The sequence below is a fragment of the Podarcis filfolensis genome (genome assembly GCF_964270895.1).
Source record: "Podarcis filfolensis genome assembly, chromosome: 1".
NCBI classification, from domain to species: Eukaryota; Metazoa; Chordata; class Lepidosauria; order Squamata; family Lacertidae; genus Podarcis; species Podarcis filfolensis.
This window is the reverse complement of record NC_139604.1, coordinates 106,969,482-106,981,483: the sequence shown is the minus strand read 5'-3', so window position 1 is coordinate 106,981,483 and position 12,002 is coordinate 106,969,482. Positions and strand designations below refer to the sequence as shown.

The window sequence follows — 12,002 nt, the reverse complement described above, 5'->3', positions numbered from 1 at the left end:
GAACCTCTTAAATTATGCACATTTGCTTAATTTATACACACGTAATCCACCTCTTTCTTGCTGTAGAATTACTTTGTTTTAAAAGTACAAAGTATACACACTCCTAATTAATGCTTCAAAGAAGTGTGTTCTGACCTCTCATAGGAAAAACTTCAGCCTCTGTGAGATTCAGAAGATGCCTAGATCCTGCCAGTGTATTGCACCAACTCCCATTTTCACCATAACTACTTTGCTCTGTTGAGATGCTGTGGCCGTGGGCTTAATTTGGCTGGCAGGCACTACTTTAGCGCAGAGTCTGGCAGCCCTGATCCCATAGATCTCGCCGCAATTATGCATCTTAGCAGCTGTCTCCTATGCAGAAGGCTTTCCCATTTACTTCTACAACATAAATAAATGGGATTTATGATTTTAGGCCTTTGGACAGGAAGAAAAAGCTTGCTTGCTTGCTGCCTGGGGTGCTACTGAAGTTATTTTTAAAAAGTAGCTAAGCTGTTGTTTTGTCTAAATGTTTGTGCAGTCCAGCCAGCAGGATGGTACCTTTGCCACCTAGAGTATAACAAGCAAGATAATATCAAATGAACTTCACACACAGAATAGTCAGAAACACTTTTTTCTTTTAATCTTTTACAATTGTCAAAACATGATCAAGTGCTTTAATGTAGTTGCATTATTATTATTATTATTATCATTATTATTATTTACTATTATTATTTATTGAATTTATATACTGCCCTATACCCGAGGGTCTCAGAATAAAACCAGAATAAACCATGCTGGTGGAGTGCATCTCCCTCTCTTAGCAGGAAATCGTTCAAGTTGTGGTTCTTCCTAGATGGTGGCACATAGAGTCCCTTTATGGGCAAATTATTATTACTATTATTTATTTATTTATTAAATTTATATACCACCTGCAGGTCTCAGGGCAGTTCACAAGATAATTTTTTTTTAAAAAAAGTTAGGCCCAAATCTTCCTCAGTAAAAAAATAGGGCAGCTTTAGGCTCTTAGTTCTGAAGGGGTATCTGGCTGCCGTGATGGATGGCTGGTTTGGAACGCTTCCATTTCCAAGAGAGCTTTGTTGATTCTGTTTATTGTGGGGAATGGCGTAAGATCTACTTTAAACCTGCCAAGACAAATGAATAGTTAGACATAGAGGCTGTGGTAGTTAGTGTAGTGATTAGGGGTAGACAAATGTGTCAGTTTCGGTTCTCTGTTTCTCATTTTCCCAATCCCACAGCAATTTGATAACAAGAAAATTCATCAGCATCCTAATGTGTGTTTGTGTGCGCATACACACACAGTTTCCCCAACTGCAGTTTTAAAAATCAGTTTCCCCTAATTTAATGCATTTTTATATGTTCTTTTCACTAACATAATTTTCATGCACACCCTACCCCAGTATATGCATTTCTCTGCACATCTCTTGGCTGGAGAAATGCACCACAAAACTGGGAGAAGAGTGAATTTCTAAGGATGGCTTTGTTTCGGCTCTTGTATTGTATCAGAAAGTGCAGATTTGCCTTTAAATGCAAACAAAATCAAATATTTCCCTTATCCATAATAGCAATATATTCAGTGAATAAATGTTCCACCCAGAAGCCATAATCCAGTGAAAATAAGCTCTTGCACAAAAGCTTCATTGGTGTAAATGCTCCCCCCCCCCCGTTAATTGTAGCATGCATTTCAAGGGGGGAGGGTGGGATTCCCTGGGATTTTTGCTGGGGAGGGAAGGACTAATCTTCCCCTGCCCTGCATTTACTTTGGTTCCCTCATCATTGTTGTTAAATGAACAAAAATGGCTGTTGTGATTGCCAGTGATGCACTAAGCATCTTGTGTAGCTAGATGTCGGCAACCGAAGCAGGGGCATTTAGGCCAGCTTCCTCAACCTTGGCCCTCCGGATGTTTCTGGCCTACAACTCCCATGACCCCTCGCTAGCAGGACCAGTGGTCAGGGATGATGGGAATTGTAGTCTCAAAGCCTGATTTAGGCAGAGGAGAAACAATACAGAACTGGGATGTGGAAGACAAAAGTCTAGTGGACATCCTAATTCTGGGTTGTTTAGGTGAGAGGGTGGTGTTTCACGTGTCATCTTGAACTGGGATGACTCACTGCCCGCCTTCCAAGTGTAGATTGGAACGCTGCACTTTTTAATTTTCTATTTTTCTTAATAAACACAAAGTGATAAGCAATGTTGGGCACATTCAGAGTACACCCATCTAAGTCAGCAGACCTAAGTCATTTTAGCCATCTTATTTCAGTGGGTTTATTTTTAAGCACCGTGACTTCATACAGATATCGCCCATTGCTTCATACAATACATGAATGTCAAAATATAAAACATAACAGCATTGCACTTCTCCTGACTTCCCTTCCTCCCCAACGTTTTCTGGAAGTAGAATCCCAATGCAGAAAGTTTATCCAATTTGTCTGCTACTTCAGTAGGTATTATCCTCCCACCCCAGGTATGACTGCCAACTAGGCCAATGGGATCACACCAGTTGCCCTAGCAACTAGCAAGGCATAGTTCTGCTTACCTCCCGGCATTGAAAACTTGGGGAACCAAGCAAAGGTCAGCCATGGTTACCTGCAGAAAAGCAGAAAGAAATGTTAAAGCAGTTCCAAGAGCCCTTCAGCTTTTCAACCTAGTGGGGATTGTGTTTTCTCAGAGTTAAATTATAGTGGTGACATTTTGATGTGGCTGGAATATCAGCTCAGAGACTGGCGAATGACAGTGGAGAAGTCTCTCTGCTTCCTCTTCTATCTAATGTATCAGAATCATAGAATTGTATAGTTGGAAGGGATCCCGAGGGTCATCTAGCCCAACCCCTGCAATGCTGGAATCAAAAAAGTGATCGGTGTCATGTGATGGCGATGATCCTATGGGAGGCAGAGCGCTGAGCAGTTTGATAGTAAAAGCAGTGAGAAGAGGCAGGGAATGTGGAAGACAAATTAATACAATACCAAATTCTGCTTACAGAAATATCTTAACGGTTTGACATTAAAAAACGTACTGTAACCCTTTGCAATTAGTTTGCTGGGAAACTCCAGTTCACTATTTTCTGTAGCTGAGCTCATTAACTGGATAGGGATTTATTTATTGTGATATTTATACCCCCGCCATTCCATTTTGTATTAGAATACTCAGGGCAGCTGATATGAACAGTTTAAAAAGTATTGTGAACCATTTAAAAATGATCAGGAATTATTTTTTAAAAAATAAAGCTACACACTTGAGCAGCAGACGAAAACAACCAAGACAAAGTACCAGGTATGATTAAAATCAGCACTTGGTAGCTGGCAGGCCATTTGGAACAGGAAAATATCTAGCTGATGAAACACTATTGAAAGGGGCTAGATGGCTCACTCAGGGCTGTTTCAACTGACCTACATGAATGAGCAGCATCCTGCAGGTGAAGATAGTCCTTTTCAGGTATCCTTTTCAGCCGTGAAGTACTGTATTAGATTTGCAGTATAATTTGGGGGCATGTGTGGACTTTGGTTAACCATTGTTATTTTTGTATTCAGATATGTTGGATTTGCATTTGACAATTTGGGTATGTGCACGCATGTGGCTTGCTCTCCTGTTCCCTTTTAATTCTCTGCTGGCTGGGTGCAAAGGTGGGTCTCGATGGAGGAGATGACGGCAAGAATATAAGTGCATTAAACAGAACTGGATTTGCAAGAACCCCTTTCAACTAACGTTTCCTTGAGACACCCGAAAAGATCTCCATGCTTTGGGGCCTTGGAAGGAGAAAGAACATAATGGCCACTCCCCCATCTCTGTACATACAACAACCAGAGTAACAGCTTGCACACTATCCTGTGACATTTTGATTGGACTGCTAACAGTAGCAGGTGGCACTGTTGCTCAACTTTTGCTGTAGCCAAGAATACGGGGGTAATGTTCAGCCTTTTGCGAGAGGTCCCTAAAACGGTTAACTGGGATAGGGAGAGAAAGGAATAAGTAAACTATTAGCTTACTGTGTCCTTGGATCTCTACTCGCTTGGCCTCTGCGTTGATGCCAGTGCACAGATAAGAGAACATAAGAACAGCCTGCTGGATCAGGCCAATGGTCCATCAATCCAGTTCTCTCAGTGGCCAACCAGATGTCTATGGGAAACTCACAAACAGGACCTGAGCACCAGAGCCCTCTCCCCTGCTGTAGTTTCCAGCAACTGGTATTCAGAAGCTTTGCTGCCTCCAGCTGTGGAGACAGAGCGCAGCCATCATGGTTGGTAACCATCAATAGCTCTCTCCTCCGTGAATTTGTCTAATCCTCTTTTAAAGCCAATGAAGTTGGGGGCCATCACTGCCTCCTGGGGGAGCGACTTCCGCAGTGTGACTATGTGCTGCATGAAGAAGCACTTCTCGTCTTTATCTGTCCTAAATCTCCCAACATTCAGCTTCATTGGATGTCCACAAGTGATTTCTTGACTTAGGAAATCTGGGGAGTTCCTTGTTGGCACCCTGGTTAACCAAACCTTGGTAATTCTGAGTTTCTCATTATCTTGGTCCTCAGAGGACAGGATCGCATCTTGCCTTACCTCATCCCCAACACAGTAGCGCCCAGCTGTTTCACGCAGGATCTGCTCCAAAGCTCCAGGAAAAGAAAACAGCATGTTGTTGGAAATCGAGAACACACTTTTTGTTTTTCAGCATAGACAAATCACACTGCTAAATTTGGCATTGTTTTCATAAAGGAGCATTAAACGTCCTGGTTATTAAATGGCAAATATCTGGACCTCCCAAGGAGAATATCGCATCGGTTTAGCTTCTCCCCTGTTGGACCACATGTTTATGCAGGGGTGAGGAAGCCAATAGGCCAGATCCATATTTCCCCAGCCCTACTAGGTCAAATTTGAATGATAGGTGTGGGTGCCCCCTTGCCAATCACCTGACATCACTATGTCAGATGCTTCTGTGATTTGAAGTCCCAGCTGTTGGGACTTTATTCAAAGTGCAGTGTGAGGCTCTTTGAAAGCCCTTTTCCAAACAGCCTTATGCTGCTCTTTAAACTTGTGCTGCCTGAGACTAATAGGAGCTTAATCCAAAGCAGCTGGAGGGATACCAGATTGATGGAGGCTGGCTTAACTGTTCCACCAGTGTCTTCCAGTACAAGCCAGACAGGAGGACAGCTTTCTCCTCAAAACCTCCTACCTGGCTAGCAGATGGCTAAAGTCCAGCTAGAAGTTTCAACCTGGGACTCACCTTTGAAACCACGAGAAATGCAGTTCTTTGCCCAGTCTTGCTTCTTCTCACCAAACTGCTCCAGGACAGTCAAGTTCTGATAAAATGTAGGAAGAGCCAGCAGGTTAGATTGCCTCTACTGTACAACACCCAGAAGCTTCACTATATGGTGGCTAATAAGTAAATATTATTAATAAAAAGAGAAGGAAGGTTGGAACACTACTTTTGGGGTGTGTGAAGGTATGGCAAAGACAATTATTCAGATAGTGAGGCTTTAATCTATGATATATTGCAAGGGTAGCTAAGCTGTGTCTTTCTAGGGGAGGAACTCCCATCATCCCTGACCCTCAGTCAGGGTGTCCTGGGCTGATGGGAACCAGAGTCCAATAACATCTGAAGCGCTGCAGATTCACCACCCCTGCTGTAGTGTTATGTGCCTTTTGAACCTTAAGGCTGAGGCAAGACAAATAGGTATTGTCTTGCTTTTATCTCTAGAGACTTTTTTGTCTGGAACAAATACAAAGAGGGCCACAGACAATGAGTACTGAGTGAGCACTAGTACAAAACAGTATGAGGGCAGGGGTCATCTGCAATACTATCTGTAGAAATTCATTATTCCCACCTTCCTGGAAGAGGCCTTCAAGATACCCTTTTTACGGTGCATTCATGATTATTTGCACACTCGTGATGGTGTGGTTACAACAGGGTTTGCACCTGCAAAAGTGTCAGGGTAATAATACTATTTTGTGTAGAGTCAGTTCCAGTCCTGTACCTTCTGCTAATATTCTGTCACTTTTTATACTTCAAATGTTGCAGTTTGTTTGTTTTTTTGCACTGCAGTGCAAAAGTGCACTTCCGGGGGGAAGTAATGTTGAGGAAGCATTGCTTCCAGTTGGAACGATGTGTGGCTGGTCCAGTATAAATCCACCCCCAATTTTGCACTATCACTGTGTCTTTTATATATTGCAGAATATATATCCAGGGGGGCAACCCAATCGGGAGGGGTGTTCTGAACCACAGGCCCAAAGGAAGGCTCGTGGGAGTGGTTTGGTGCAGGAACACAAAAGGAGGGCATCAAAAACATCAGAGTGGCCAATTATAGGGCTTTATTAAAGGAGGTGTAACATTACAGCAGGACAGATTCTATGGACAAGCCATTTCCTTGCTGCGGTGTCTGTCCCATGTCTGCAAAGGCTAGGAGACCTGGCAAGCTGCTTTGCTGTAAGCCTACAATGTATTTAATAAAGCACCAGAACTAGCCATTCTGATGTTCTTGACATCCTTTGGTATCCCTGCACCCAACCACTCCCACAAGCCCTCCTTGGGGCCTGAGGTTCGTAACAAGAGACACTGCTTCATTTGCAGTCCGTAGTAAACTCTGATCCAACAGGGTTAAGGATGGATAGGCAGGCCCAGCAACTGGGCAATTACCTGCAAGGGTTGAATTCCAGAAGCAATGTGCTCTGAGATCATCCGCACCTGGGCTCTCTTCTTTGGATCCTGGGGCAGGAGACTAGGTTTTGGACGCGTCTCCTCCAGGTACTCTATTATCGCTATCTGCAATAAGCAGAGAGACTTTTAGATAAGAATGGCCTGTGAAGGGGGGGGGGGAGTGGTTGAAATGGAGACAGTAGTTCCCTGGTGCAGATCAAGGAGTGAGAAATCTAAAGCAGTAGTTCCCAAACCTTCCCTCCTCCCATGGATTTGATGAGGGTTTTGTCTGCTGCAGCAATTGTAATGTGGCTGTACTAGATACTGTATGACTCTTTAAATGGTATTGCTTTTATTTTCTATATATTATAAAATAATTATATAAACTGCAAGAAATAAAAGAAGCAATAGAAATACAATTAAAAATCAATATAAATATTTAACACAACGGATGTGCCATTTCCCATCTTCAGCGACAAATCCACAGGTAAGCCATGGATCACCTGAATGAAGCTTGTGCACCACAAGCTCTAGATCTGCTTGGATTAAACCAAGCCTGGGGCTTTCCAGATGTTGGGCATTACAACTCCAGTCGCCTCTCATTATCAGCCATGTAGGCTGGGGCTGATGAAAGCTGGAGTTCAACAACCTCTGGAGGGCCAAAGGTTCTCCATATGTCTTTCACGCTAAGCTGGAGCATATGCTAGTAAAAGCATATCCTATGTAAGGAACGAATCTCATGGCTCAGAACAATCAGTATGGAACTCCAGGTAGGATGGGATTCTCCAAGCAACATCAGTGTGGGATTAACTTCATGGTGAAAAGAAACCCATTTAACGGTGCTGCTAGGTGTTCCTATCCCACTCACGATAGCTTCTTTTCCAGCAAGTCCCAAGCCCGCTCCTGAGATCTGGAGTGCAAAGTCCTTTGCCTGGGCAGCAGAACCAAGTAAATAATTAATACAGATTGCTTACTCACCGACTGCGAGAGGGTGATGCCATCAATTTTGAGGGCTGGGACTTGCTGCATTGGGTTCACTGCTTGGAACTCTGGTGTCAGCTGTGGAGACAGGACAGCTCCTGAGACGTTTGGGCTCCGCTCCTGAAGCCCAGAAGAGCAAAGCTTCCCCCTTGCAGAGGCACCACCCTGCCTGCTATGCAGGCCACATCCCACCATCTCCTTACCTGCTGCCCTCCATCCTTCACAAGGTGGACAGGTGCTGAATCATAGGCAATTCCTTTCAGAGCCAGTGCTGCCAAGAGAAAGGGTGACGTACAGTTTCATGATGCTAGCTACTCCAATTTATATATTTTTATCACTTCATTTTTAAACGCTCTGAACACTGTGGAAGTTGAAGCAACAAAACAACAAAAATCTGTAGAATCAGCATCACAAGAACTTGTAATGATACGGATTTAAGAACTAAGGTGTGCTTTAAGAGCAAATATGAGAACCAGGATTTTGTGCTCATTTATGTTTAAAGCAACAGCAGTGGTTTCTGTGGAGCTAATTCACCTTCCTCACTGAAGGTCAAACTAGATGTGACTTGAGAAGACAGGTTTGCTGTTCAGGTGTCTCTGTTTAGATATAAAGCAAGGGGTGTCTACCACTTTTCCACAACAGGTAAGCATGGATGAGAGGGGGCTGAACTCTTTCACCTTCCAGTTGTTGCTGAACTACAACTCCCAGCCCTAGCAAGCATGGTCGGTGGCCAGGGATGATGGAAGTTGTAGTGCAGCAACATCTGGAGGACCAAAGGTTCCCCACTCCTACACTGAAACAACAAACCAGACACCAGGCTGTTTCACCATGTTCTGCAATCTGGAGAGAGCAATTCAGTTAACATGGTTGATGCTCTATTTGACTAATAGTTGTAACCCCCAACCAGAGTCAGTCTTGTTTATCTTGCTAGATTATATCAGGTTATGAGCTTCAACAGACAGAACTTTTAAAACCCAAAGTCTTCCAGCATTCCTTGAGTGTTTCCAGAGTGCCTCTAAAGAATGTAGGAAATGCAGACATCTGGATTGTGGTATTTTTATGTAGAAAATATGTATCTAATTAATCACAGTCCTCAGATAAAAAAGACCAGCCAAAGAGAGAAGAAGCTACATAAAAATCCTTATGAGTGCAGAAATATTTGGGAATTTCTAGATTGTGTACATTGCAATATAGGAGTAAATGTGGCCTGTCTCACAAATGTTTTCTGCCACAGAAGAGGGCTACTTTGCACATTACAGAACTTCCTGCACGTAGTGCACTTTATGCAAAGGAATAAAAAAATTAACCTCATGTGTTAACAGTGCAATCCTAACCATGTATGCTCAGAAATAAGTCCTATTGAATTCAATGGGGCTTACTTCCAGGTAAGTGGGGTTAGGACTGCAGCCTGAAACATCACTTTTGATGTACAGTGGAACCTTGGGTTGCGGATGTAATCCATGACGGAGGCATGTCTGCAACCTGCAGTGTTCGCATCCTGAAGTGCTGCGTCTGCACGGGCGCGATTCGGCGCTTCTGCACATGCGCAAAGCGCAATTGGCGAAACCTGGAAGTAACCCTTTCCTGTACTTCCGGGTTTTCCGCGGTCCGTAACCCGAAAACACGTAACCCGAAGCGTCCGTAACATGAGGTATGATTGTATATACGGGCTGCACATGTCGGACACATGGGCTGTAGCCAACTGCTTTCTCCTAAAGACAATCTGCACACAGGTTACACAATATTTTTTCCATTTTTGCAGTGCAGTCCTATATGTGTCTACTTAGAAGTAAGCACCACTGAGCTCAGTCAGGCTTGCTTCCAGGTAAGTGTGAATAGGGTTGCACCCTTAAAGTACAAACTTGTCCTCTGTATTCACACAATCTAGGAGCTTTCTTCTTTTCACACCAAACTAATTCTAGCATTTGCTCCCACTCTTTACCACAGGTAAAGAAGACACATTTCAATCTTCAGAAATGGCTGATCTTTCGGATATGCTTGCTGCTCTGTGGTTTAATAAATCATTTATTAACTGCGTTTTGATGAAGAAATGCAGAAGACTCTTAACTGGCAGCATCCTATAGAATAGGATTCCATGCCTGTGCTTACCAATTCTCACTCTCCAGGTGCAGGAACTTCTGAAATAAGTATAGAGGACTGGCTGCAGTGGGGATGGGGGTGGGACAAGGAACAAAAGTAAGTTACAATTGAAGCAGACTCACTAATATTGAAATAAATGTTAAAAGTTACTAAGTCCATAGAAAACAGATAATTTGTTTTAGTTTGTTTCTTTTAGCACAAGACAGTCTTGCCATTTGTCTTGTGATTCTCCTGAAAATGAAATTGACTCACTTTGCAAACAGCATGTTTAGACAAGAGTGGCCTCACAGATTCCTATTTCTTCTTCTGAAATACTGGCATTTTCCACTGTTGACCCCTCCTCATCGCCCACCCCACCCTGCAAATCCCGAACAGTTATAAGATGGAAGCTCACTTTCTAAACTTTCAGTGAAGGTGTGCCTGAAAACCAGCAGCTTCTACTCCAGAGGAATATTATAGCAAAGTGTGTGGGAAAAGTGACACAACAATGCTATGATATCAAGACAGAGCCTCACCTACCAGAAACCCACGTTCATCTCACCTTTTTAGAAGCCTCCATGCTGCATGTGGTGCAGGATTCTCAGAATGAAAGCCAGCTCACACTGTCTAAAACTTGCAGGGAGGGTGAGAGGGAGGAATATTTCCCTTGCAGCCAATTGGAGAAATTTCATAATCCCACCCTTTTAGCTATCAGATGGCAAAACAGAGAAAGACAAAGATCTCATTGCTTAGCACTTTTAGTCAGATACTGGGGTGGGGGACTAGAGCTGTGTGACTTTTTTTTTTTGTAAAATAGGCAAGCTGGGCCTGTAGTTATTTACTGCAGGGACAGAAAAACTGTGGTCCTCCAGATGTTGCTAGACTTCATCTCCTGCCACCATCATATCTGGATAGTCTCTGCCCGAGAAAGAATCTATTAGAAAGACCCTAAGACGCCGATCAGAAGGTTGGCGGTTCGAATCCCCACAATGGGGTGAGCTCCCGTTGCTTGGTCCCTGCTTCTGCCAACCTAGCAGTTTGAAAGCACATCAAAGTGCAAGTAGATCAATAGGTACTGCTCCGGCGGGAAGGTAAACGGCGTTTCCTTCGCCAGAAGCGGCTTAGTCATGCTGGCCACATGACCCGGAAGCTGTACGCCAGCTCCTTCGGCCAATAAAGACAGATGAGCGCCGCAACCCCAGAGTCGGTCACGACTGGACCTAATGGTCGGGGTCCTTTTACCTTTCCTTAAAGGATTGTGGCAAAATAAATTTGGGGGTGGAGAAAGTGCATAGTCGAGCAATTGCATAATAACCCTTCAGCAACCGACCTTCAACTTTATTGTGTTTTACAATCAAGCTGGTAAAAGAACTGTAAACAACCCTGAGGTCCTTTTTGAAATAGTGGGTACAAACGAGATAGGTAGAAAGCTTAGAATCCTGACTAACCAGTGCCACAGGAAACTGCCTTATACTCAGACAGACTATTGGCCCATCTAACTGCATTGACTGACAGCAGCTCTCCAGGGTTTCAGGCAGAGGTCTTGGGAGATGTGGGGTATTAAACCTGAGACCTTTTGCATGAGCCACAGTCTCTCCCAAAGGGGATGGGGATATGGGACCAGGATTATTCCAGTTTAATAAATCACAGAACAAAGATTTATGGTGTATCCCTGGTTGCCCAGAAGGCAAAACTCCATCCCGACTTTGTCTCCTGCTCCATTTTGTTGTTTATCAATCTGAAATCCTATACTTCAGAGTATTCCTCACTGAAGCTCACAGGATATCCTTCTGTACTTGGTAGACGGGTACAGGGTAGCTCAGTTACACGGGGAAATTGTCACAGCAAAAAGAATTAAAATGGGCATTACGCTTTCGTCTGAGCAGAATATTTAACTCAAATGGAAGCCTGGATACAAGGAAAGAATATTCAGGAAAAACAAGAAAAAGAAATACAAACAGCGTGTTCCTCCAAGCACCCTTCACTAACGTGTTGCCGTCCGGATGTTTTGGACTACAACTCCCATCAGCCCTAGACAGCTGGCTTTGCAAACACAAATGTATCTTTTCCCCCTCCGCTTGTTGTAATAGCAACTACCTTCGCTAATGCGGCACACATCCTGTGCAGTCCTTCGTCTTTCTCTAGCCGAAGAACGAAGCTATGATTTTTTTGATCAACAGGGCATTGGCTATGATAGGAATAGCCGCCCCTCCTGTTCCGCGCTGGCGTTTGACTGCCTGCCAGCCTTGAATGGAGACTTTGTTCGAGAGTAGACGCTTTTCCCGTGAGTCGGTGGGATTCTGGGAGTTGTAGTTTCAGCTCA

At 43.7% G+C, this 12,002-nt stretch overlaps 1 protein-coding gene across 3 annotated transcripts; it reads right to left on the bottom strand.

Annotated features, from left to right (window-relative positions):
• Positions 1-594: 594 nt before the first annotated feature.
• Positions 595-11,934, bottom strand: GSTZ1 (glutathione S-transferase zeta 1). Of its 3 annotated transcripts, none has more exons than XM_083620786.1 (9): positions 11,777-11,934; positions 9,710-9,761; positions 7,804-7,871; positions 7,598-7,678; positions 6,620-6,745; positions 5,210-5,285; positions 4,546-4,598; positions 2,535-2,584; positions 595-1,121 (listed from the first exon to the last, which is right to left on the bottom strand). In XM_083620786.1, exons 1-9 carry the CDS (start codon positions 11,795-11,797, stop codon positions 995-997), a joined length of 654 nt encoding a protein of 217 aa, XP_083476912.1. In that variant the 5' UTR covers positions 11,798-11,934; the 3' UTR covers positions 595-994. The 3 variants fall into 3 exon arrangements, with proteins under 3 accessions (XP_083476912.1, XP_083476911.1, XP_083476913.1); XM_083620785.1 differs by having other exon boundaries at positions 11,774-11,914; XM_083620787.1 differs by lacking the exon at positions 11,777-11,934 and adding an exon at positions 10,242-10,387.
• Positions 11,935-12,002: the final 68 nt, after the last annotated feature.